This window comes from Gnatocerus cornutus, chromosome 5 (assembly GCF_029298725.1).
Source record: "Gnatocerus cornutus isolate USDA-ARS CGAHR chromosome 5, icGnaCorn1.1, whole genome shotgun sequence".
Classification (NCBI taxonomy): Eukaryota; Metazoa; Arthropoda; class Insecta; order Coleoptera; family Tenebrionidae; genus Gnatocerus; species Gnatocerus cornutus.
In genome coordinates this window covers 11037426-11063644 of record NC_142237.1, presented here as the reverse complement: position 1 = coordinate 11063644, position 26219 = coordinate 11037426, and the positions used below count along the sequence as shown (strand labels likewise).

The following is a 26219-nucleotide window of genomic DNA, read 5'->3' as shown; positions in this document are numbered from 1 at the left end:
TAAAATTATAGTTCATCTTAATTTGAATTTTATTTGCAGATAATAAAAGTTGTTATCTTCATTTATTTGGTGTTTTCTTCTGAATCTCTGTTGTTTTTTATAGGTGATTCTTCTTTCATCTCGTTTTTGGTGACTCTTTCCACCACTTTGCTCTGACATATTTCTTTTATTAATATTTATTAATATTATGTACCAACTTTTAATTTCGCCCCTTTCCAATATAAGAACTTATTGCAAAGCTCCACCCCTTCTCAAAGGCACGACAAGTGTACACACTGAACATTAAAGCCACATTAACATGGGGCGGGGGTCATTTAAAAAGTTTATTCAGCAACCCGATTCCCGAACACAAACAAACGCAGCTGCACTTTATCCAATATCTGAAATTTTCAAAAATTTTATGCTTAAAGATTTGAAGATTTGCAGTTTCAGCTTTGAAACAACATTATTTGTAAAAGTATAATTTTACACTCACGTTCAAAAAATTTGCACTTTCTTATAAAACTATTATAAATATTGAAAAATAAAATAAAAATAAAATAAAACTTCAATGGCAATAACTGTAATTTAAACTTTATTCAATAAGCCGAAACATTTTAATAATAGTAACCTTCTTAAATTTCATAGTTATAACTTAAAAACTAACAAAGATACGAATTTTAATAAAAAAAAAGTTGAAAAAATTTGGATCGACCTAAAATGAAAATTTCTAAAATCTCTATTTTTTGTTCTAAAATTGTGTACTTTGGCACAGTCAAACAACAGTTTAAAAATTTTCTCAAATTTTCCTTAAATTTCATAGTCATAACTTAAAAAGTAACAAAGATACGAATTTTAATAACTATGTTTTTTTATTTCGTTTTAAATAAAATTTTCTAAAATCTTTATTTCTTGTTCTAAAATTTTGTTCTTTGGCACAGTTAATGAACACTTAAAAAAATAACCTCCATAAATTTCATAGCCATAACTTAAAAACTAACAGAGATACGAATTTTAATTGAAAATGGTTAAAAAATGTTGGTTCGTCTTAAAATAAAAAATTTCTAAAATCTCTATTTTTTGTTCTAAAATTTTGTACGTTGGCACAGTTAATCAACACTTTAAAAATAATCACTTCCTGAAATTTTATAGTCATAACTTAAAAACTAACAAAGATACGAATTTTAATGAAAAAACATAAAATTTTGTGTTTTGTCCTAAAATGAAATTTTCTAAAATCTCTGTTTCTTGTTCTAAAATTTTGTAATTTGGTATAGTTAATTAACACTTTAGAAACAATAACTTCGCCAAATTACATTGTATGTAATATCTTAAAAAATTACAAAGATACGAATTTTAATAAAAATATGAAAAAGATTTTGGATCGTCCTAAAATAAAATATTCTAAAATCTTATATCTCGTGTTCTAAAATTTTCTGCTTTTGCACTTTGCTTTATTGAAAACTTTAGAAATAGTCACCTTCTTAAATTTCATAGCCACAAAATAAAAACTAACGAAAAACAGAAATTTAATAAAAAAAAATGAAAATAAGTTTTTGGTGTTTGGTTTTTGATGCTATACTGTAGGAACTAAAACTAAAAAAAATGTCAATTTTATATTATAATTTTTGCGTTTTGTTCTAAAATCTGCATTCCAAAAGAGTTCTAAGCTCTAACAACTAATTTTTATTAAAATAATTCTTTATAATTTGGCACAGATTCGGCTTTCCTCCCCCTGCATCCCATATTTTATCCCCGGTCAATCTGAGGGATGCAACAATGTGGGGTGGATCAGTAATGACCGCCCTCTAGAAGGTGGTAACAACCCAACTCCTACTTTTAGTTGATTTTTAACTACCAACCAATTTACCAGCCATAATAATGAAATCACGCGAGCTTTGAACGTCAAACAACAAGAAAACTATATTTCAAAAAGAATCACTGACAAGTTTTTTAAAAATACCAAAGGAAATGTTTCCTATAGTGCCTCAAAATTTAGAAAATAAAAAATACAGCTATACAAATCCGGAATTGTTGACTAGTTTTGTGACGGGTTCTTCTAAGCTTCTGGTACCGGGAAAAGTGACGGCTAGTGAGCCGATTCCTCAAGGAGCCATCTCTGGACATATTGAAGCGGAGGAATTGGTGGGACATGTGGATGTTGTACAGGTGGGGTTGCTTTTATTTACATGTAGATTTTTGTTATTGCTACTTAGTAATGAGTTTGCAGTTTGTTATTTTCCTCCTGTTCTTTCCTGTTTTTGTGGAGCTTCTTTCATTGATAACTCTGAATATGATGAAAGAGAGTTTTGGGGATAAACTTCAGACTTCAGATACTTCTGACTCTCTTTTCTTGTATGACTTTTTAGAGTGTTTAATTTTCTACTTTTTAAACCGCAAATTTCCCATTTCTCTACATTCTCAAGATTTTCTTCACATTCTTCTTCTTTAGGCGGTCCAAAGCTTTGCTCCTTTTCAATTATAGTCTAGTTTCTGTAGATTATTTGAATTTTCTAGTTCTTCCGTAGATTCATTTATCAGTCTAAAATTTTGCAGATTTCTGTCCACCACAACTTTTCGGACATGATCGACTTGGAAACAAACTCTAAAGACATTTGGAATCAGAACATCCACTGGGTCAGAGCCCTTCGCCTCGCTGACGATTGTCACAATTATAACATTCAACTTCAATTTCAAGCTCATAAATCTGAAGCTAGCAATTCAACCCCTAAACTTTTCCTCCAGGCTGTGAGATCCATTGAAATGGGTCAAGAACTACTTTTGTGGTTCTCGGAGGACATACTTGCAATGCTGCAAATTGCCTTTTTAACACCGGCAAATATACAAGGTTGGTAGAAGAATAATTTTTTCTTAGTTTAGTTGGACACACTGCTTAGTCCATGGAAGACCCAGAAAATAAAAAATCCGAGAAAAAAAATTGTGGAAATTTGTAATTCGCACTAATTAAAGAACAAATAATTGCATTTTTATTCGAACAAGAGTAGCGGCTTTAACTTTTGATTTTCATCAAAAAAATTAATTAAATTGTTAGATTTCGTGTGTCCTTTTTAATAACGAAATGCCAACTTCTCGTTATCTGCAGTCGTGGCCGAGTGGTTAAGGCGTCTGACTCGAAATCAGATTCCCTTTGGGAGCGTAGGTTCGAATCCTACCGGCTGCGCACTCTTTTTTTCTTCATTTTTACCTTTGTTTACCATTACAGGACAGAAAAAATACGTCTGCACGAAGTGTTCAGCTCTTTACGAATCCCCAAACCCTCTAAAACTGCACCTTTCGTTACGATGTGGTCGTGACTCCATCGATTCTCTTTGGGAGAAATTATCGATGTCTATCCAGGAAAACTCAGTTTTTAAACAAAATGGTTTTGATTTTAAACTATCGCCAGAGCCACAAATAATCAGACAACGCAACGCCATTGATTTATCCGTGTCCGGCACACATCATAATAGTGGAAATAATCAAAAAGATTTGTACAGGCCGTACAATGAGTCTTCGGCTTTTAAACCGTTTAAAAAATTACCGGAAGAACATTATATTGAGAATTTCCGCGTTCCAATTCTGGAAAATGGACAAATCTGGCCGTTAGTCCCGTTTGAACAACACAATTTTCATTTGCAGCGGTCGGGAAATGAGGATGAAGCACACATTGAAACTTTGGTGAGCACAACGGGCTTCTTAAGAAACAGAGGAAAATGTGTAGTTTCAGGTGAGCAGTCTCGGGAAATCGAAACAAGGTCATGTTTGTTTGTACTGTGGAAAATGCTACTCGAGGAAATACGGCTTGAAAATTCATATAAGGACACATACCGGGTACAAACCATTAAAATGTAAATTTTGCATGCGTCCTTTTGGAGATCCTAGCAATTTGAACAAACACGTGAGATTACATGCCGAAGGGAACACCCCGTATAAGTAAGTTTCCGGTGAGTTTTGGTGTGTTGACTTATCTGGATATTTTAGGTGTGATTTGTGTGGGAAAATTTTGGTGAGAAGGAGGGATTTAGATCGGCATTTGAAGTCGAGGCATATGATTGAGATGCATCCGGGTCTGAATATTTTACAAGAAGATTCCAATCCTGATGATGATATTAAAAGTGAAGAGGAAGTGCCAAATAGTTGAAATTATTTTGTAAAAAGAATTATATTTATTTTGGTTATTACAATTATTAATAAATATCAATTTTATTTTTCTGGAGGAGGGGGCAGAGAAAAATGTGGAGAAAATTACTTCATATCAATAAAAAGATAAGTTTTTAAGGTATCACAAGTCATTCAAAATGGGTCGTGAAAAAACGCTTCGGAATTATTTAAAATACTCGTCTCTAAAACTTTTTTTTTTACATTTTTTTTTTCAAATACAACAAAACCTATAAAATTAGATTTATTCGGCCTCATTGATGATTAAAGATTCTAAAAACATCCACAGCATTTTTTTTTCACAGAAACGAGAGTTTTAGAGATTGGCAAATTTTCAGCAGAGAAAGCATTTTCCATTTGCCAAAAAACTGGTAAATTTTTTACATAATATAATACATAATATTACAATACAATATTTAATATTTTACATAATAAATTTGGAGAGATTACTGATTTAGACCTTTTACCTATCTGATAAAATTTCAAAATTTTTGAGCAACAGGGACGGATTTTAGAAATTTTTATTTTTAAAACGAACCTTAAATTTTCAATATTTTCTATTCGGATCTGTAATATTCGTAGTTTTGATAGTAAGCCAATAAAATTTGGAAAGATTATTATTCATGACTCATTGACCATTTGCCTCAAACCTCAAAATTTTTGAGCAACAGGGATGGATTTTAGAAATATTTTTTTTAGAACGAATCAAGAATTTTTAATATTTTCCATTGGGACCTGTTATATTCCTAGTTTTGATAGAAAGGCAATAAAATTTAGAAATATTACTGAATTAGACATCTTGACTATTTGCCCTAAATTTAGAAGAACCGATAAAAAAAATTTCATCCAAATAGAAACCGTTTTAGCTCAGAGGCTATTTTTTCAAAAACCATAAAAATGGGGATGAACCAAAACAATTTAAGGGGTGAATATGGTTATGCAACCAACATTGAAGGGTGAAAGTTACGATCTGCAACCAACTATAGTTGGCTCCATGGAACTCGCAGCATAATCTGTCTTGCATTCTGATAAATCTGCGAAAAGAAAATTTCTTTCTTCTTTCGTTCCTCAAAATAACAGAGTTGCCAACATGAAAATATATGTATGACCTTCCAAAATTTGAGTCATCCGCTTAATGATTTAGAAATTTTTTAGAGTTAAAATACGACTTAAAAATAGTAATTTCTCCAAATGTCGTAGCTGTAGCTCAAACATTTCCATAATTACAAGTTAAAATCAATAGCTTTTCTTCATAATTTTTTGTTCGGTGTTAAAGCATAATGAAGATTTTGAACACGAGAGGACACCAGAGGGTGTATCGTGCCATCTATATTTTACTTGTTACCCTAATACTGGTAACTAGAGGGGCTTTACTCATGCTTGAGTCAACTCCTGTATGTAGCCTCCACCGCTTATTGTTCCACAGAATAGATGGCACTGCTATGCAGGGCTCGAATGTCGATTCGACTTTCATATTTCCTCATCAAATCTTTCCCATTTCAGTTTTCGCTATTTTAATTCTCTTGATTAAACTTTGGCTATTCAAATTCTGTGACGACAATAAAAAGCAAAGTCAATTATTTGCGCCAGATCGTAACATCTTGAATGAAGTTTGGTCCGAATTAAGTTTCCTTCACACTCTCTTCCATTCTCCCTCTGTAAAGTCGAATTATAGTAGTTCTGAATAATCCCCCTATAGATATGTGAAGCAATTTTAATACCACAAAGATGTTTTTGAACGCGCTTCTGATGCAATAACTGTTTTATAGCTAATTGTCATTGGTTTATGACTCAATATGGCGACTGGTCTAGTTTAAACATGATTGGTCTCTGGAGAGTAGAGTCATAAAACGATTCAAGCTACATAAAATGTCAGCGGATGTTGCCACTGAAGTTATCTAATAAAATGTAATTGTTTTCTCGATTCTTTCTACATCGGCTGGGATTTTCTTTCCTCGTTATTCCTTCTCCGATTAATTTTAATTTCGACCGAAATATTACCCTTATCGATTTGAACTTTTTTTTCTCAAGTTATTGACGTGGAGGAGTCTCTTACTGGTGCAGAACAAATCCTGAACAGCAACGATCTTGTTTTTATGCGAATATCTACATAATCGGATGATCCCGACGAATATTTAAAATAACTGCCGTTTCCAACAAATATTTTCATAAATCTGTCATCAGTGATTGCCGTTCCGGAACTGATTTCGAATAAAGTTGTACCAACGTCACTCTCTATTCGAATTGCCTATGCTGAATTATCATTCGAATTGCTCGCACGATTTGCAAATCGACCTCTGTTCGCACTCCTTTGCCACTATAAACACTCGGAAAATGTGTCAACTAAACGAGGAGATTTAACCTAGCTCTTGCGGTTTTTCTCTGATACGTAAAATTAGCAGTTTAGGCAATAGAAACATCGAATTAAAAAACCCAATTAAATTTACAGGTTTTAAATTAGTAACTACCAAAATTTTAAACCCGACTCTCCAAAAAATGGTCAATTTATGGTAATTAAAAGAAAGTTTTTTACATTTGCTAATTTTATACTGAGCCAAAATATACAAAATTGTCAAATTCTTCTTGTTGTAGCTACAATTCTTAAATTTATTGTGCTTGATAAAGAAGCAAAAATTAGTATCTCCCGAAATGTTCGACTGAATTAAATACACCAAAATTGGGTAATTTAAAATTCTGAAATTTAGTGTGTATAATACAGGAAGAAAAATTAGTAATTCCTGAATTTTTCAACTCGATTACTCAAAAAATGACAAACAACAATTGTATATGAAAATCACTAAAAAATATTTTTTAAGAAATTGTCTAAATCCGAACCTGAAGGAGCAAAACGGATTTTAGATTCAGAATCAGGAGGCAAACTTCTCCAACATATTTTTTTTCAAAATGATTATCACCGGAAATCAGATTCAATGTTTTTAGACCACATAAAATACGTATTTATCCTTTTGCCTCTACCAAAACATTTTTTAAAACACCACTAAAAAATAAATCATATTGTTGGCCCGAAGCAAGGGTCCATTGGTCCATCGGGATTGCTGTTAAAAACATGAATGTAAATGGACCAGCCGGGTTTTGAATATTGCGACGGACGGTTGATTCTTGGTCGAAAAACCAATATGTGTGGCCCGAAAATAGCTTTCAAGAAAATATGGAGTAGTAAATATTGAGTTACCGCCCCTCAAATATTGCATATTGACCAGGAATAAGAAATACTCTGCGTGAAAACTGTCAGTCAACAAAACTCTTCTAGATGTCAACTTTACTTCGTATAAGCTGTAATCGTTGAAGTGGTTATTGCAAGGAATTAATGATAGGATTCATGCTGAGTAATCGGCTTCCGGAAACTTAAACGGGAACCTGTTCAAGTGGCTCTGAGGAATCCCCTTTAATACTTTTCCACTGAATGTACCTAAACGGTAGTCTACCGAATTGATTGTCAAGTGTTTCGCAACAATCTTAGCATCCTCAACCGTCTTGATACTATACGAAAAACGTGGGCAAAGGGATGTATTGGAAAGAAGTTGCAAGAACAAGGACGGAAAGAGGTGGCTGGGTTTCGAAACATGAAGGATAGTTATTTCAGTTCATTATCTGGTAGCCCCGAGCTGCAACGAGGTTGCTTTCCGCTATATTACAACGCGTCATATAACCCCAAATCGCTAAACGATTTATAATGGGAAAATACATTTTTGATGTTCCTGAATCTATTTTCTTTTGTCTTCCTACTGGCTAGATGTTCATTTCTTTGTTTTATAATTGTACACTGTAAATAAAAGTTAGATAAGAGATACATTTTCTATTTTTGATTTATGTTAAATTATTGCACATTGGGTATTGTAGATCAATTTTAATAAATGAGTAAAACCTTCTTTGATTGGTTATAATTTGGCCATTTTACGTATAATCGAATTAAATTTTTTTGGAGATACTAGTTTTTCCTTTATGAATGACACTAAATTCCAGAATTGTAGCTAAAACGGAAGAGTTTCTCCAATTTTTATCTTCTACAGAAGTCGAAAACTACCAAATTTTCTACAAGCACATTTTGATTGGTCATTTTTTAAGTAATTGCGTTGAAACTTTCGGTAGTTACTATTTTTTCTTTCTTTATCAAACACATAAAATTTCAGAATTATATCTGCAATGGGAGGAATTTGACAAATTTTTATCGTCTAGGTTAGTCTAAAACTAGCAAAATTTTTTTGATTGGCCATAAATTTGCCATTTTTTGTGTAACCAAGTTGAAAATTTCAGGAGATATTAGTTTTCTCTTTTTTATTATACACAATAAATTTCAGAATTGTGGCTAAAACTGGAGGAATTTTAGAATTTTGTATCATTTCAATCAGTCAAAAATTAGCAAATTTTTTATAAAACTTTCTTTTGATTGCCATAAATTGGCCATTTTTTGGTTAATCGGGTTGAAAATTTCAGGATTTACTAGTTTTTCTTTTTTTATCAAACGCACAAAATTTCAGAAATATAGCTGCAATAAGAGGAATCTCTCGATTTTTTCATCGTTTTGGTCAGTTTGGGTAATGTAGTGTAATGCAAAAATAAACAAGTTGGTTATTAGTTTTTGCAAAATAGAAAATTTGATCATGCATACCTAACCAAATAACTATTGATAAGATAAGGTCTTTTAAGCATTAGCTTGAGTTATTTTCTACTTCTATTACTCTCAATGTAGGTAAGAATAACCGCTCCGAAGTAAATCAGAGACTTAAGTTGCTTGCACGTACGCGAGATGTTCACGTTCACGTTCAGGCAGCAGGATGTAATAAAGTAAGAGACCAATTAGCATGTTAATGTTTAGATATGAGCAATTAGTGTAAGGAGACGAGCCACTTCCACTTGAGAGAATCGCGAGACAGAGCAGCTAAGCTTCGCACAAGCTTGGAATATTCAAACAGGCCCGAACAGACACTCACATCACGTCTACACTGTTAAGATAACACACAAAATGCATCGTTTTAAAATATACGCCTACACCGTCAACTGAAACGGAATTTTTCAAAGATTCCAGTGGTTTTTATATCGGCGACCCGGCGCATCCACCATTATTTTATTTTGAAATTTTCGCATTGATTTTAAAAGAGAAGATAGTTTGTAGTTTTGGGTTGTGGCTGAGAAAACTAATGTTTTACAAGAAGAAAAAAATATCTTTACAGTGTAGTTGCGGAAAAGGCGCGCGTAGCAGCGGCACGTTGATCTTGGTGTGTAAAGCAATTAAGCATCTCATCCTAATTAAAGCTAGAATGGCGTATCTTAATGCCAAGTCGTCTTGGTATCACTTAGAGGAGATAGCATCACGTTATGGTTAATATTTAAACAGGGTCCGCATTGAATTTAGAATTAAGAATTCCGAATTCAATTTGCCTTTTATGAGCGGAATATATGTAAAATATTAATAATGGAAAACTATAATAGTTAATTCAATTAAGAATGTAATAATAATAATTAATTCTAGAAAACGAGAAATTTGTGATTAAATACAGGCTGGTCCACCATAAGCTACAATTCTGAAATTTAGTGTGTTTGATAAAGAAAGAAAGATTTGTAACTAAATTTAAGAAATTTTTGTATTTAAGGCAGAAATATGAGAAATCCTCCCCTAAATTTTGCAATTTCTCCGGAGCTATGACAGATAGAAAGATGCGGTTTTCGGCATCGCACTATTGTTGCTATCTTATCAGAAAGGACATTTTTAAACTATGTAATTTTTATGGTCACGGTCGCACTTGTGAAAATAATTTTAAATTCGAATATGACCGCTGCTTGAAAAATTGCAAAATCAGTATTGTCCACAAATCGTTTGGACACTCTGAATAAATATTTGTTTTTTTTTTGAACTAGACTTTCTAAAAAGTCGTCATTCATTACCCTTGGTTATGGCAATAGCGCCACCTGATTATTTTTTGTTGCCTTAAGAAAAAATTGTTATGTTATAAGTTATAAGCAATTAGGAAATTACGTATTAATCTCTTTATTGGAATTACTTGTGTTTCGACTTATAGAGAAAGGAGTCGTTTCGGGCGTGTGTGTGCTGTTCTGAGAAAAAAAAAACGGTAAGGTAGGTGGTACCCACTTATACGTTTTGGAGGATTTTTAATTGAACGAATTGTTAGACGTGTTTAATTGGCAGTTTTTCGAAATATTTTTCTTAAAATTGGGCTTTTAGCAATTAAAAGCACACATTTTAGAAATTTTTATTTAATGGCAAGCAAAAATTGCCTGAATGCTTTACTAAAATTGATAGCTTTGATAATTTACATTGCTACAGCTAAGAAATTTGAGTAAGTTACTACTTTTCAGTTGTGTATTAACTCCAATTTTTACTTTTGATAAAGACAAAATTGTAAAAACCTTCTTGTTGTAGCAAAAATAATAATAAAGCTAGAAAAACTAGTATTTTCTGAAATTTTCAACTCCATTACACAAAAACTGGCTAATTTATAGCCAGTCAAACAAAGTTTTGTAGAAAATGTCCTAATTTTAGACAGACGAAAACCATAAAAAAATCTTCAAATTACAGCAATATTCTTGAGATTTCGTGTTTTTGATAAAGAAGGAAAAACACAAATCAATAAAAGTTTTGTAGAAAATTTGCTAATTTTAGACAGACCAGGACTATAAAAAATCGTCAAATCTCTATTATTGCAGCTATATTTCTGAAATTTTGTGTGTTTAATAAAGAGAGAAAAACTAATATTTCCTCTAATTTTTAACTCGATTACACAAAAAATGGCTAGTTTATGCCCAGTCAAAAAAAGTTTTGAAGAGAATTTGCTAATTTTAGACTGATCGGAGAGATACAAAATTGTAAAATCCTTTCTGATTTAGCTACAATTTTGAAATTTATTGTAATGGTTTTAAAAAGGAAAACTAATCTCTCTCTAAATTTTCAACTCGATTACACAAAAATTGGCTAATTTTTGGCCAATCAAACAAGGTTTTGTAGAAAATTTGTTAATTTTAGATAGACCAAGACTGTAGAAAATCGCCAAATCTTTCCTATTGCACTTATACATATTTCTGAAATTTTGTGTGTTTGATTAGGAAGAAAAAACTAGTATTTTCTGAATTTTCAACTCGATTACAGAAAAAATTACTAATTTATGGCCAGTTAAAGAACGTTTTTAAAAAAAAAATTGCTAATTTTAGACCGATCAAAACGATACAAAATTGTAAAATCCTTCCTGATTTAGCTAGAATTCTGAAATTTATTTTGTTAGATTAAGAAAAAAAAACTAGTTTGTCCTGAAATTTTCAACTCGATTATACAAAAATTGGCTAATTTATGGCCAATCAAACAAAGTTTTGTAGAAAATTTGTTAATTTTAGACTGCCCAAACTACAAAAAATGTCGAATTTTTCCCATTGCAGCTATTTTTTTGAAATTGTGGGTGTTTAATAAAGAAGGAAAAACTAGTATTTTCTGAAATTTTCAACTTGATTACACAATAATTGGCAAATTTGTTTAAGTTTTGTAGAAAATTTGCTAATTTAGCAGACGCCTAAAATTGTTTCTTTATAAATCGGTCAATTCTCAACAGGAAAATAAATAACCTATAGAATTGCATTCTGATTCCGAATAATTAATTCTAGAAAACAAGAAATTTGTGATCAAACAGAGAGTGTCCATTAAATGACTGACTATTAAAACTGAACAAAATTGAAACAAATAATCAATTCAATATCCACCTTCAAATTTTAATAATGATATAATTATGTAAATTCGTGTCTTTTAGTATAATGTTGCTACAGTCTCAGTTAGCGTTTTGTCAATTATTTAATTTAACTTTCGTTCCCCGTGAGCCATTTATCAGTTGCGGCTGCACCCAGAGCCAAGGGCGTTGCGAACAATGTTGTTAAGCAAGTTGGATTAGGGAAACAGTATTTTAATTGTGCATTAAAAGTCGGTGGTGTTGTGTATTCAGCGCGTTGCGAGTTACCCACCCACCTAACCGAGTTAGACGCGTGTCGTATCGCACATTGGAGGTTTACGGTGGAGGAATACCGACAACAGTCGCCCGGGGACACTTTAAATAGCTTCCATTTCAACTCAATAAACATGCAAAATACCTTATTATTAGCGGCTCCATTCAGCCCATAACACTGTAACTAAAAAACAGGCAATTCTCGTCGAACAGCGCTTTTTTTTCTCTCCCAACTGAAAAACAACAATGTGCAATATTTCACGCAAACAGTTTTATCGTCATCGCTTGTCGTAATTCAAAAATTCAATCTTTTAACTCATCACTTCATTGCTACGTGGGAAAATTTATGACACCTGACGAATTTATCGAAAATTCTGCTGAACAAACACCATCGGTGACGACGCGTGCGTTGATGAAAAAATATTACACCCTCAAATCGGATTTGATAAAGGGGGAACTACAAATAGTAAAATAAAATGTTAAATACGATTTATATCAGAAATTTATTAGAGGAATGTATGGAACAGATAACTCTCTATTCGTAGATACAATCGCCAGTGTTTTTAGGGTATTTTTCAGCTCCAGTGATTTTCAAAATGTTTCCGGGACGCATTTTAGAAATTTTCATTTTTAAAACGAACCAAAATTTTTCAATATTTTCCATTCGGACCTGTAATGTTCGTAGTTTTGATGCTAGGGCAATGAAATTTGGAAAGATTACTATTTTTGACATGTTGACTGTCTGTTCCAAATTCAAAATTTTTTGAGCAACAGAGTCGGATTTTAGAAATTTTCATTTTTTAAAAGATCCAAAAATTGACAATATTTTGCATTTGAAGCTGTAATTTTGGTAGTTTTGATGTTATGGCAATAAAATTTGGAGAAATTACTATTTTTGATTTGTTGACTGCCTATCCCAAATCCCAAATTTTTTGAGCAACAGAGACGGATTTTAGAAATTTTTATTTTCAAAACGTGTCAAAAATTTACAATATATTCTATTTGGCCCTGTAATTTTGGTAGTTTTGTTGTTAGGGCAATAAAATTTGGTGAAATTACTATCTTTGATTTGTTGACTGCTTATCCCAAATCCCAAATTTTTTGAGCAACAGAGACGGATTTTGGAAATTTTTATTTTTAAGATGAGCTTTTTCTGTTTCCTGAGTTTCTTTATCTTATTTCTGAATTTCCTATTATCTGTTTAAAGCCCTTTATTTCCTGATCATATTTTTTACTTCTTTTACAACTTTTACTTTTATGTGAGCTTCTAATTTTTTTCGCTATTCCTCAATTCAATAATTATAAATTCTATTTTTTCCATTTTTTTTTTCTATAAGAACAACGACCTCAGAGAGCAGTCCTAAATATAGCAAATTAAACAAAAATCCAATCACACACCCGATTTTAAAGACTTTAAAGTTTTGAGAGCCACTGCTTTATAGACGTTATCATCGGAAAACATCACGACCGCGACTTTATTCGGCTGTGACAAATCAATTTCTAGATATACATATGTATGCAAGTCTTAATGTATTCACCCTGTTCCAAACATCCCTTAATACGAGAAGTGCGCCACCACAATCTCTAGGGGTGAGGTACGTAAGTATTTTGTACTATTTAAAGTAATTTAATTTGTGATTAAATGATTAATTCTGTATTGATTTCTCGAGACGATCATTTCAGCGATAACTCGCGATTTTGAAGAAATGGAGAAACAATCATACATCAGTGTTATGGCCAATCCATATTGGAGATTGGATCCTGTCAATGTTTGTCACAAGAAGGCAACATATTTTTAGTTTTATTTTCAATAAGGCAATTGCAAAATGCTTCGTAAATCTCACTGGCATCAATTTATTGCTTCGTTCCATGCCGATAGTTTGATTGATGTGAACGACGAGTTTTGGAGTTTTTAGACGACTCGTACTTATATTTATGAGTATAATGAACTAGAAATGGTATTAAATATTGTTTTTACCCCAAAATATAGTTGAGGTACTTTTTGTTTTTTCCATGGATAGTGCAGGCTCACTTTCATCCCAGTAAAAGCAACTCTTCTCTTCCTAGACGCCACTTCTTCAAACGGAAAATGCATTACTTGTACACTTTGTCTGTATTAGCTTGGCGGTTCTGGTTTTGCTTTCGCCGTACGTAAATCAAAAGAGCGAACAGCGTGGTGCTTTTTGCTTTAAAATATTTTCTACATAACGTAACTATCCACTTAGCCAGAGACCGAGTCGACATATGTGACAACTCTCCATTCCGCTACAATGAATCACAAATTTAATCTCACAAATGGATTCAGACCGCATTTCTGCTCTGGACGAGCTCTTGGCATTCGCACCAGCCATATTGCCCAGCGGATACGTCATCATCTCATGAAATTTTAAGCTTGTCAGTGGGCATTCATCTTCTCAAAACAATTTTTGCAAATACGTCTAATCAACGCCATAAAAATCAAAATTAGAAGTTGCAATATGTTGAGTGGACGCGGTGTAAATTATGATTTAGGGGTTAGCGCGGCGACCCTTTTGCTAAATTCTCTTCTCATATTCTAGCTCATGTAGTGCACGGAGCCTGTAACAACTTACTAGTTTAATCAATCTAATAGATCGGATTCAACGATACCAATAACTCAACACTCTAGCAATTGCTAGAGGAGGTTCTAAAGCGTAGGCCATAAGGCCGAGAATTGGTGGTAATAAATCGGCAAATATGGATCGGTCATATATTATCATAAAACGTCATTTAGTAGATTTATTAAATCATCTCTTTCCTAACTGAATTTGGTTGTGCGAGGTAATCATTTTTAAAAGATACTTATAGCCATTTGTAGTTTTTATAATCCGATTGGTTTCAGATGGAGAATTTTATGTCGCCGGTTTAAATATAAATTTCGGTTTTTTTTGTGCTCATTTTGCCATATATTTACGAGGCAACGGTCTGCATCAAATTTACACTGTTTGTAATAATTTATCTGTACTTTTTATTTAAACGTTTTTATGAATTTTGCAGGAAATTTCAATTGAATAAATTTTATTGCTGCCATAGAAAAATATTACAAATAATGCAGATTTTTTTAAACGGAATTATGAATAATAAATTATGTATTTTGGTGTTGACTTGAAAAATAGTAAATATTGGCAAAATCGTAAATTTTGACGTATTAAGCGACTTTCTTCTTTTACTAAACCTGGTTTTTCCTGCAAGATTTTTTTGTAGGCGCCAAATTTAAAATACGGCTCTCTAATTAATTGTTCAGGAGAGCAAGTTACACAGTGCTGAGACTGCTTTAGACTTCTGCAATTTCTGCGGAATGTCAGGCAAGAACTGTCACATTTGTCAAACTGTTATTGCATATCAGTTCAGTCGCTTGTGAAGCCATCTATTATTCAAAATTGACAGGTACCCACAATTGACAGGTATCCAATTTATGACATTTAAATTCTGCTGATATCTAAAATGAAATAATGAGTCAGTTCTAAATCCAATGCATGTTCTCCCATTTTTTTTTTTAATTTCAGTTTTTATCTTAACTTGTGATTATTTTTTTAATTAATCAGCTTGATTATTTTATACAAATCTCGGGATTTACAGTCACACTGAATTACATCACGGGGAATTATAATGTTCAGATTTTGCCAATTTTCAAAAGGTCATTAGTATCTAGTTTTAATTACATGCCTACCAATCTAGTACTCTTTTAAATCAATTTAATTGAAGAGCAAAATAATTGGAGCAAAAATTAAATCTTGAAATGGTTTAGAGATAATTGGGACTGTGAATCTTCTTGATTCCTTTGGATTTTTCAAAATCTTTTGTTACCTGCAACCTTAGAAGAAGTTATATCTTGTTATTTTTAAATTCTTGAATTATCAGAGTTGAAAGGATTCCTGTCCTCTGATTTGATCAAATAATACGTTTTTCTTTCAATTTCTCGTTTTCTTTGATTTATTTTGTCTAAAGCACCAATTTTATGCTTTGGATTTTTGTATAATTATGTACTTATGTATTTTTGGCTACTTGCACTGAACAATTTTTTTTTAATTAAAACTAATGGAACACCTTTATTTTTAAGGTATACATGACATTTCTTGTTTCTATCTGCACTAAATATTTAGCTAAATAAAGACAATCCAAAATACGCTTTTTTTATCTACTTGTTGGAGAGAAATTTAATTTCACAGTTTGGGAAACAGACATGTCTTCAAGCTAGTAGTGAAAAAATTTTTTTCTACGACCGTATTTAAAATGTTTTAAGTCATCTTAGTGATGTTAAGTAACATTTTAAACACATCGCGTCACTCGTGGCTAAAGTTATACTATTACTTTTCTCATTTCTTGAAATTCGAACTTTAAAACATATAAATTCTCATTTTTAGGACATAAAAATCTGTTGTTCTTAACATTGCGATTCTACAAAATTTTGAACTGAGAATTTTGAGTTCAAAGACGGTTCAAAAAAATTTTGCATTACAAGTAAAGCGTCAAAAGCCAAAAAACTTTAGTGCCTTTTTTTGTTTTAAATTTTTATATTTTTACATTTTTCATTCTATACATAGATTCTTTTCCTAAACCTGTTTCGATTTCTTGGTCTATGAATAATCTTTTTTATTTTTGTATTTCTTTACATTTTAGTAAACTTTATAATGTCTAAAAAAAAAAAACGAAAAACAGTTTTAATTTTTAAACGTTGGTTTTAATAATTAGATTAGATTATCAGATTCACCTCAAATTTGATCTAAATTCCAACTAAGATTAAAAGGTTTATGAATGACAGAATGTAATTTCCAAACTTCCGAAAAATTTTAATTAAGTTTCCTATATTATCACTAATCAGCTTTTACATGCAAGAGCCACCTATATAAAACACCAGTGGCACTGTTCCTCTAAACAGTAAACACGTCACCATGACCAAAAGTTGTGCAGTTAAGTTTATAATTTCCTATCAAAAATTTTATTTAAATTATTTAATCTTCTAGTTAATAATTCTTTGCGCATGTTTAATCCATGTCATGGGATACACCAACGATGATTTTTATTCAGTTTTTGGTAACAAAGCCAACGAACAAATCGTTGGATATCCTGCAATCAGTTCTAAGAGAAGCCTCATTAATAATTCTCGCAGAAGAGAAATAGTGTGTGGGGTAAGCCGCTCAAAAAATTTACACTTACTTTGTTACTAAAACTTTTAAAAATATATTGTTGCCTTCTATTTGCAGGAACTTATATGCAAGGAGAAAATGGAATTAATTTCAATAAATAACAACATAGTAATTCCAGACGTTTATAACATAACTTGCGAAATCTGTATCAATAAGGTTTGTATTAAATGATTTTAAAATTTGGAAAAAGAAGAATTTTAAACTGTAGACTTCTGGACTCCCTTCTTCTGCAACCACCCAAAAAAAAGAAGTGACTTTTTTTGAACCATCCGGACCGTTTTGCTTCGTACCGCAGCGGACTATACAAGTGGATGATGGGTGCAAATGTTGGTCATAAGCCCCCAAGCACACGAAATGAATAAATTGTTTAACTAAAATTGTTGAAAGAAAATTGATTGGATCAATTCTTGGTGTTGACAAAAATTATAAAAATTACAATTTATTCCCAAACAGCAAATTGTGTCAAAATGTCAAACCTGACCTGACGCACGTTTCGATAGCAATGCTATCATCATCAGAGCGATGATAAACTAAGTTTATTTGAAGGCGCGTCAGCATTTTTTGAGAAAATTTGGTGTTTGGGAATAAATTGTAATTTTGATAACTAAAATTATGTGTGGTTGCTTAATTAATAAACAAATAAAAATCGTACTGTATCTAATTTTAAATTAATTTAATTCGACGGTTATTCTAAACAGTGACGAAAGTAGCAAACTTAATCCACTGTTCGGTAAAGACGAAAATAAAAGCAACGTGAAGTTGGTGGTGGAATTTTGACTAATTGTTTGAGATTTCCATATGAATGAGATAATGAAATATGGTAACATTAATATGGATATATGCTCGAAAGCGAACTGTAAGCAGTCCGTGTTGACCCAGCCTCAGATACACCACCGTAAACCACCCCCACATAAAGTCGAATTTCGTAAAAACAGCAATCTCTATGTATGAGATTTTCGTTAATTTGCATAAAATGTGTCTCACTGATTCATATATCTTATTGTGTTTGATATATGATTTCTGCTCTCTCCTGTTTAAATTTCAATTTTGCCTGGAAATATGCCCCTCCAACAACAAACAATTTGTTATTTGCGAATTCTCCCCAACAGATTACAGTTCACATTGTTTCACGTTCCCGTCAAGTACAAAAGCCACCGAAATTCCTTCAAATTGTGTTAATAAGTTTATTTGCTTTTGTATAATTGCAATAAAAAGGCATTTTGTGGAAACGGTCCGCCTAGCCGGACACACTAAGTATGTAAATGAAAATCCGCCGACCGGGGGCGGCCGGTACGGGTCACTTGATATAGGAGTTATATTGAAAGGAAACCGGCTCATTAATTTAAAGAGTACAATGGCAGCAGGAAAGCACATGTTAAGTTTAGTTTGTTAATTACGACGTCACACACAATGGTGGCGCTTCCGCGCCAACCGCTACCGGAAATGTGCTGCTCGTTGCTGCTCTGTTTCAAACTCTCGCCGTGCCGCCCCCAGTTATACACAGAACGCTTTTACATGCACCGCTTTTCATTCTTATCAAGACCACAAGCGCAACCTTAACTGCTCTGATGCAACTTTCAGCGTTTTACAGATTGTTCGCAGGAAAAGTTGATAGTTGTTTTGCAGGCACACAAAGGCGATTTGTCTGATTACTTATGTTTCTTGGCGCGAGTGACAAGGCTCTTTGCGGCGAAAAATAGTTTCCACAGATGTAAAACTGATTATAGCCAAAAACTGTCAAATTAATAAAGTTAAAAGCATGAATTTTTGAGATAATTTAGAGTAGTTCAATTAAATTCTGCCCGTTAGTTTATTCTACTACAGCAAGGTTTAAAAGTTTTGCACTTTCCCCATTTTTGTAGTTCATTTTAGACAAAACTAGAAGTTGCGAGCTCTTCAAAAAGTCTGCTCTCTGTCAACCAAAACAAAATGTTTTCTTTAACTCTATACTAAATTTTAAATTAAAATTCGTATCTTTGTTCGTTTTTAAGTTATCACTATTAAATTTGAGGAAGTTACTATTTTTAAAGTGTTCATGAACAGTGTGTGCTAAAATATAAAATTTTAAAACAAGAAATAGAGATTCTTGAAATTTGCATTTTAAGACGAACAAAAATTTTGATCGATTTTTATATTAAAATTCGTATCTTTATTAGTTTTTAAGTTATTACAATGAAACTTGGCGAGGTTATTATTTCAAATGTGTTTATTGATTGGGTCAAAGTGCAAAATTAAAAAACAAAAATAGAGATTTTAGAATATTTTGTTTTAAGACGAATAAAAAATTTTCAAATTTTCTCCATTAAAATTCGTAGTTTTGTTAGTTTTAAAGTTATGACGATCACATTTGGCCAAGTAACTACTTCTAAGTTGTTCATTAAGTGTGCTAAACATCATAATTTTAGAACAAGAAATAGAGATTCTAAAAATTTTCATTTTAGGACGAACAAAAATTTTGATCGATTTTTGTATTAAAATTCGTATCTTTATTAGTTTTTAAGTTATGACAAAGAAATTTGGTCAGATTATTACTTCTAAAGTGATCATTAGCTGTGCCAAATTGCAAAATTTTAGAACAAGAAATAAATATTTTAGAAATTTTTATTTTAGAATGAATTAAAAATTTTCAAATTTTTGCCATTAAAACTCGTATTTTTGTTAGTTTTTAAATTATCACTATGAAATTTTGCCAGATTACTACTTCTAAAGCGTTCATTAAGTGTGCCATAGAATAAAATTTCAGAACAAGAAATAGAAATTCTAAAAATTTTAATTTTAGGAGGAACAAAAATTTTGTTCAATTTTTAAATTAAAATTCGAATCTTTATTAGTTTTTATTAGTTTTTAAGATCAGGCAATGAAATTTGGGGCGATTATTACTTCTAAAGCGTTCATTAACTGTGGTAAAGAACAAAATTTTAAAACAAAAACTAGAGATTTTAGAAAAAAAATTTCAGGACGAATCAAAATTTTAAACTTTATTTTATTAAAATTCGTATCTTTGTTAATTTTTGAGTTATGTTATAACTATGAAGTTTGGCAAGGTTACTACTTCTATAGCGTTCATTAACTGTGCCAATCTACAAAATTTTAGAAGAAGAAAATGAGATTTTACAAATTTTCATTTTAGAACGAACCAACAATTTTATTTTTTTTATTAAAATTTATATTTTTGTTGGTTTTTAAGTTATAACTATGAAATTTAGCAAAAGTACTCTTTCTAAAATTCGTATTTTTACTAGTTTTGATGATTTTACAATGAAATTTGAGGAGATTACTATTTCTAAATTGATCATTAACTGTGCCAAAGTGCAAAATTTTAGAATAAGAAATAGATTTTAGTTTAATTTAATTTTTAAATTAATTTTAGTTAATAAATTTTGTCTTATTGATAAAAATTAAAATAAGTATTATTATGCTAACTTCTGAATTTTAATACTTGTCACAGTTTTAAAAGGCGGTGCAAAATTTTTGAACGTGAGTGTATTGATGTAGTTCCACCAGGAAAACATTGCTGACGCGTCAAATTGTCGAATACTATCTGCTGTTTAGGTAGATCCCAGTTTTGATTTTAAAGCCACGCTCAAAGTTTGTACCTCGTAAATCGAATCGAAATGAAAATCCAAACGAGCGCATTCGAACAAGAAGATTAGATAAGTATAATTACTGATTTATTAAAGCAGGCAGGCGCGGTTGAGGAGGGTGTGACGTAAGCGAGCTAATCACCCTGCCCTATTCAAAAGTACTTAAAAGACATTTAGGGGAAAAATAAGGAAAAATGCGCCCGCATATCCCGAGAGCAGATTTAATTTTTTTATTGGGGCAAAAAATGTCACCACATTAAAAGATTGAAACAATGCCAAGCTCTATCGCGACAAACAAAAATAAAACTGCATTTAAATATTTACAGCGCGGTGTTTCGGGGGTGAACGGGGGTGGTTGGTGTGAGCGAGTATCGCCGAATGCAACTCGCTTATCACAGCATTCGCAGACCATTAATTCCAAATCATGTTACCGGGATTCAAACATTATAAAATGATCACTTCATTTCACAGCCACCTATTGTTTAAGAGAGGGTTAAATAATTGAATCAAGCGTTTCCGGTCTGGCGGATGAGGAATCGACGTACGTCCTTTTCACCATGACTGAATATTTCGGGTGCAGCAGGGAGCAGCATGTTGACAATGAGCCCAATATGGCAGCACAAAAAAAGAAACCTTAAACGATACTTATTTTTCACCTTCTTATCAGTATTAATTCTTATTAGAGATAACATTGTGAAAAATTCAACGTAAAAATGAGAATTTGAGAAAACTACTTTTATTCGATTTCAACCGAAAGGTTTCCCACGTCACTTTGCTGAACATCATAATTTGCAGACTTTCGGTCTTGAGGCTCCCATGTAATCTCATGTCACGGGTGTATTCAAACAGGCCGCGCTTACGAGGCATGGAGAATTGATTATGATTGGCTCACTGGCCCTGCAATACAGACTGATTGGTTACGCTAGGGCACGTGACAGCGTTTTTGTTCCAAAGTTTCTTGTTAACGACAGCTTTGCACTGCATTTGTTTGTAATATGCCGTGTCGAATCTTAACATTACATGATAAAGACGGACCGTAATGTCAGTTTTACATATCGCTTTTCTTAAGAGGGAGGGGTTGTAATGCAGTAAGAAAATTAGTCATGATTTTGGTTTCAATTGAATGAATTTTGGGTCAAACAAGAAGGGAAAGCAGAAATTTTGTGGTAAAAGTAATATGAAATATCTTCTTTTAAACAATTTTAAATAATATTTAATATTCTTTACATATTATGTATGCCTAGTTGGTAGACTAACAGAGCAGCAAAGGGCTATAAAAAAAGTCAAAGTGGGAAAAAAATGGGAAAAACCTGTTTTAAATGTGACAAAATACAAAATTTTTGAACAAGAAACAGAGATTTTAGAAATTGTTATTTTAGGACCAACCAAAAATTGTTTACATTTTTTCTTTAAAATTCGATTTTTGTTAGTGATTAAGTTGTGACAATGAAAAGCGAGGTTACTATGTCTAGAGTGTTTATTCAGTGTGCCAAAATAAAAAAATTTAGAACAAGAAATAAAGATTTTAGAAATTTTGTTTTAAGGACGAACCAAAAATTTTCAACATTTTCGAATTTTTTCATCGAATTTAAAAAATCGTACTATTCGTAATCCTGTAATTATGATTAAAATCTTAAGTTTCCACGTTGAGGAAGTCAAAATTTATTAAAAAAATATTTTCACTTTGTAAAGCTAAAGGCTACAGAAACATCAAAAATTATTTAAAAGTGGCGCATCCACCATTTTTTTAGAAACATTAAACATTCGTAGTTGTATTGTTAGTAGAATTATAACAAAAATCTGTTGTTTCTGCATGTAGACAGATAAAATTTATTAGAAAATAGTGTCGTATAGATTTTAGAAATTTTTATTTATATTTCAGGACGAACCAAAAATTTTTTCGTTTTTGTATTTTTGTTAGTTATTAAGCTGTGGCAATAAAATTTAGCAGTGTTTATTCACTGTGCCAAAATACAAAATTTTAGAACAAGAAACAGAAATTTTAGAAATTTTTATTTCAAGACGAACCAAAATTTGTTTAAAGTTTTTTGTTAAAATTCGTATTTTTGTTAGTTATTCAGTTGTGACAATAAAATTGTGCCAAAGTGCAAAATTTTAGGACAAGAGATAAAGATGTAAGAAATTTTTATTTAAGAACGAACTAGAAAATTTCAACTTTTTTTATTAAAATTCGTATCTTTGTTAGTTTTTCAATTATGACAATAAAATCAATGACAAAAATTACATGTTTCTTTAGGTAGATAAGATTAAAAAAATGACTTTAAGTTATAGTCTAACCTTCTAATTAGAATTTACTTGGAAATTGGAACATCCACAATTACGAGTATTTATCTATCGAATTTAAAAAATCGTACTTTTCGTAATTCTGTAAATATGATTAAAATCTTTAATTTTCACGTTCAAACAAGGGCCGAATTTTTTTCGAAAATAGCTTCACTTAATATAGTTGAAGACCCCAGATGTAATCAGAAATTTTACTTTGAAGTGGCGCAACCACCATTTTTCCAGAAATATTAAAAATTCGTATTTGTCTTGTTACTAGAAATATAACAAACATCTCTTGTTTCTGCATGTAAACAGATAAAATTTATTAGAGTATAGTCTCACATCACGACATTGAATGAAAATTAAGAGAAAGCGTTTCCACCATTTTTCCATTGACATTAAAAGAGTTCGTATTTTTCTTGTTTCCATAAATATGCCAAAAATTTCTTGTTTCTGCTTTTGGATAAAAAAATATCGAAATATGATTCTATTTCATATTCTAATCTCACACCAAAAATTTAAAATTGGAGCAATCGTACTTCTGTACCTAAATATGATAAAAAACCTTAGTTTTCCCGTTTAAACAGTGGAAATTTATTAGCAAATAGCCTTCCTTACTTGATAAAGTTACGGACTATGCAGAAGTTATCAGAAATTTTACTTTGAACTGACGCATCCACCATTTTTTAAAATTTTGTAATTTTGTATCTGTCTTGCTAAAACTGACCCGTTTTTGGTGGTTTACAACAAACATGTCACCAAAATTGGTAAGCTCAGAGTCAAAATATTGTCGAATTTCAATTTTTAGTTTGTCGGTTAAATAAAAGATTCAAAAATTTGTAATTTACACTGTTGTAATTTGGTACGCTCAATAAACACCTTTAAAGTAACAAGTCCACCAAATTTTTTTAGTTTAGCGTCAAAACTGTAAAAATGTACAGACTTTTCTTGAAAATTGTGAATTTTTTGTTCGTCCCATAAACAAAAATTCTAGAATTCTCACTTGTTGTTCTAAAATTCTGTAATTTAATACACTCAATAAACATCTTTAAAGAAACAATTCGACCAAATTTGATAACCGTAGAGTCAGAATTGTCGAATCTACGGGGTGTATTAAAAAAGTTTAAATTTTTGGTCCGTAAAATAAAAAATTACAAAATTTATAAGTCGCGATTTACAATGTTAGAATTTAGTACACCTAATAACTAACTGTTCCTCAAGTAAAAATAAGCCCACTAAATTTCATTATTTTGGCGTCAAAACTGTCGACTTTATAAATATTTTGAATATTTTGTATGTCCGAAAACAAAAATCTAAAGAATATTAAGAATATTTAGAAAATCCAGAAAGAATCAAAATTAAGGAAATGTAAATTTAGAGAAAATAACTGAACAGGATGAAGGATTACATTTTAACTGAGTTTCTACTTACCATCGATAACTGTTAAAGTAATTTTAAGAATTTCCCAGAATTACGTACCTAAATCAGTGATTCGCTGTAGTTCGCATAATTTTTTATTCATAACTTACAATTGATAATATTGCACCAACATAATCTCAACAAAATTAACAAATAATTATTATAATAATGCTTAAAATATTTATACATATTTACAAAACATTCTGAATTAGTGAATAGTCTAATAGTAATAATATACAAGATTTGCTACCCAGTAAACTTTGGAAACGACGTCCAAGTGCAGTGCGCTTTATTATTGCTTCCATACACAAAGAAACCTTAATTTCTTCAATAAACAACCAAAATCTTCAAAATTCAATGAACACTAGGAACACACTTCTTTTTCACATTGCCATCTTCATCCTCATCCTTATCCTGATGAGCCGTCATATGTCGCGTCAAATGATGTCTCTCCCGGAACGACTCCGAACAAACCGGACATTTCAGTTTCTCTTCCCTCCGCCGCCGATTCATGTCAACGGAGTCATTTTTATGATGCGACCTCATGTGGTAAACCAAATCAGAAGTCATCCGGAAAGAGATGTTGCATTTGGCACAAACATTTTGCGCCGGCAAAGACAACGCTGCTAATGAAGGCGGTAGAAGTGAGGTTAAAATCGCCGCTGCGGGATTCCTTATCTCGGGGGTGGCAATTTTCAACATTTCTTGGTTGGGGAACTGTTGATAATTGTACGACAACTCCGGGCGGTAAATCGGGCGCATCTTCGGGAAATTCGGTTGGATTAGCTCCGGGTTTTTAATAAGAAAAGGGTTTTCTATGTTTGAAGTCGGAGGAAAATTCTCCGGTAAGAAGGAGTTCTGATATGCGTTCATTTGCTGGTTCTTAAAGAATTGGCTTGGCGACAACATATTGTTTTGGTACGTCCGATTAATTATCGGAGGGGAAGGACTCAGGGAGTTTTGATAACTCAAATCGGGACTTATAGACAGGTTCGGACTCAGCCGCAAGTCTTTGTTAAGGTTTACCTTAGTAAAAGCGCTTTTTTGTTCCGAAGACGTGGGAATCTCAGGTTTGCTTTTAAGCTCGTCGAGATTCTTCGCCTTGATGAGGTTAGGATCATCGAAAATCTGTTGCTTCTGAGTGAAATACTTCGAATGCGTCCTTAGAAAATCCTGATTGTTTCCCACTTCAATCTCCTCTTCTTCATCGACATTGTCGTTGTTGTTATACGAAGCTTCCGCGAGCTTCTTCTGCTTCTGCTTGATCTTCTCGTCCGGCAGCATCAAGAAAGCGACATCAAAGGGCCTCTTAACGACTTTAATCGGCGTGATTTCCGTCTGTTCGTTCGTGTTGATTTGGTCACCCTTTCGGTTACTTACATCCATGGTCATTTTTACTCACACACTTTCACTAAACGTGAAACACTTTGCACAATGTGTCCTCTTTGACGGCACAATGCATAATGTGGAAAAACATACTCCCTACGTCCAAATATTGTTAGATTTTACAACCTACCCTTAAAAGCAGCTGGGTTAAAAGTGCGTCCCTCTCTTTTGCGAGAGGAAGAAAGTTAATGCCGACAAGCGAGGGTCGAACGAAGACGAAACATCCACATTTAGAAAAGCGTATTTCCTACGTGATACTCAAACCTTCCTATAGGGGTGAA

General features: G+C 32.1%; 3 protein-coding genes and 1 non-coding gene across 4 annotated transcripts; 3 read left to right on the top strand and 1 right to left on the bottom strand.

Moving 5' to 3' along the window:
- The first annotated feature begins 1950 nt into the window (after positions 1–1950).
- Positions 1951–4120, top strand: Prdm13 (PR/SET domain 13). The gene is made up of 5 exons (XM_088037411.1): positions 1951–2148; positions 2536–2827; positions 3203–3657; positions 3707–3912; positions 3961–4120. The coding sequence occupies exons 1-5, from the start codon at positions 1951–1953 to the stop codon at positions 4118–4120; spliced, it is 1311 nt and encodes a 436-aa protein (XP_087893537.1).
- Positions 3079–3160, top strand: TRNAS-CGA (transfer RNA serine (anticodon CGA)). The gene has a single exon. It is a non-coding gene; the product is annotated as a tRNA-Ser (tRNA).
- Positions 4121–16995: 12875 nt separating the features above from the next.
- LOC148174430 (uncharacterized) lies at positions 16996–17756 on the top strand. The gene is made up of 4 exons (XM_088037584.1): positions 16996–17026; positions 17081–17245; positions 17321–17419; positions 17472–17756. Exons 1-4 carry the CDS (start codon positions 17009–17011, stop codon positions 17598–17600), a joined length of 411 nt encoding a protein of 136 aa, XP_087893710.1. The 5' UTR covers positions 16996–17008; the 3' UTR covers positions 17601–17756.
- A 7021-nt stretch (positions 17757–24777) lies between these two features.
- On the bottom strand, positions 24778–25997 carry LOC148174429 (uncharacterized). The gene has a single exon (XM_088036753.1). The coding sequence runs from the start codon at positions 25942–25944 to the stop codon at positions 24907–24909; it is 1038 nt and encodes a 345-aa protein (XP_087892879.1). The 5' UTR covers positions 25945–25997; the 3' UTR covers positions 24778–24906.
- Between the last annotated feature and the right edge of the window lie 222 nt (positions 25998–26219).

Bases quoted from the DNA above. Each gene is read 5' to 3' on its own strand.
- Prdm13 (XM_088037411.1), top strand. From the start codon at position 1,951: ATGTTTCCTATAGTGCCTCAAAATTTAGAAAATAAAAAATACAGCTAT. The intron at 2,149-2,535 runs GTGGGGTTGCTT...AAAATTTTGCAG, and splicing joins GACATGTGGATGTTGTACAG to ATTTCTGTCCACCACAACTT. The intron at 3,913-3,960 runs GTAAGTTTCCGG...TGGATATTTTAG, and splicing joins GAAGGGAACACCCCGTATAA to GTGTGATTTGTGTGGGAAAA.
- LOC148174430 (XM_088037584.1), top strand. The intron at 17,246-17,320 runs GTAAGCCGCTCA...TTCTATTTGCAG, and splicing joins GAAGAGAAATAGTGTGTGGG to GAACTTATATGCAAGGAGAA. The intron at 17,420-17,471 runs GTTTGTATTAAA...TTTAAACTGTAG, and splicing joins GCGAAATCTGTATCAATAAG to ACTTCTGGACTCCCTTCTTC.
- LOC148174429 (XM_088036753.1), bottom strand. From the start codon at position 25,944: ATGACCATGGATGTAAGTAACCGAAAGGGTGACCAAATCAACACGAAC.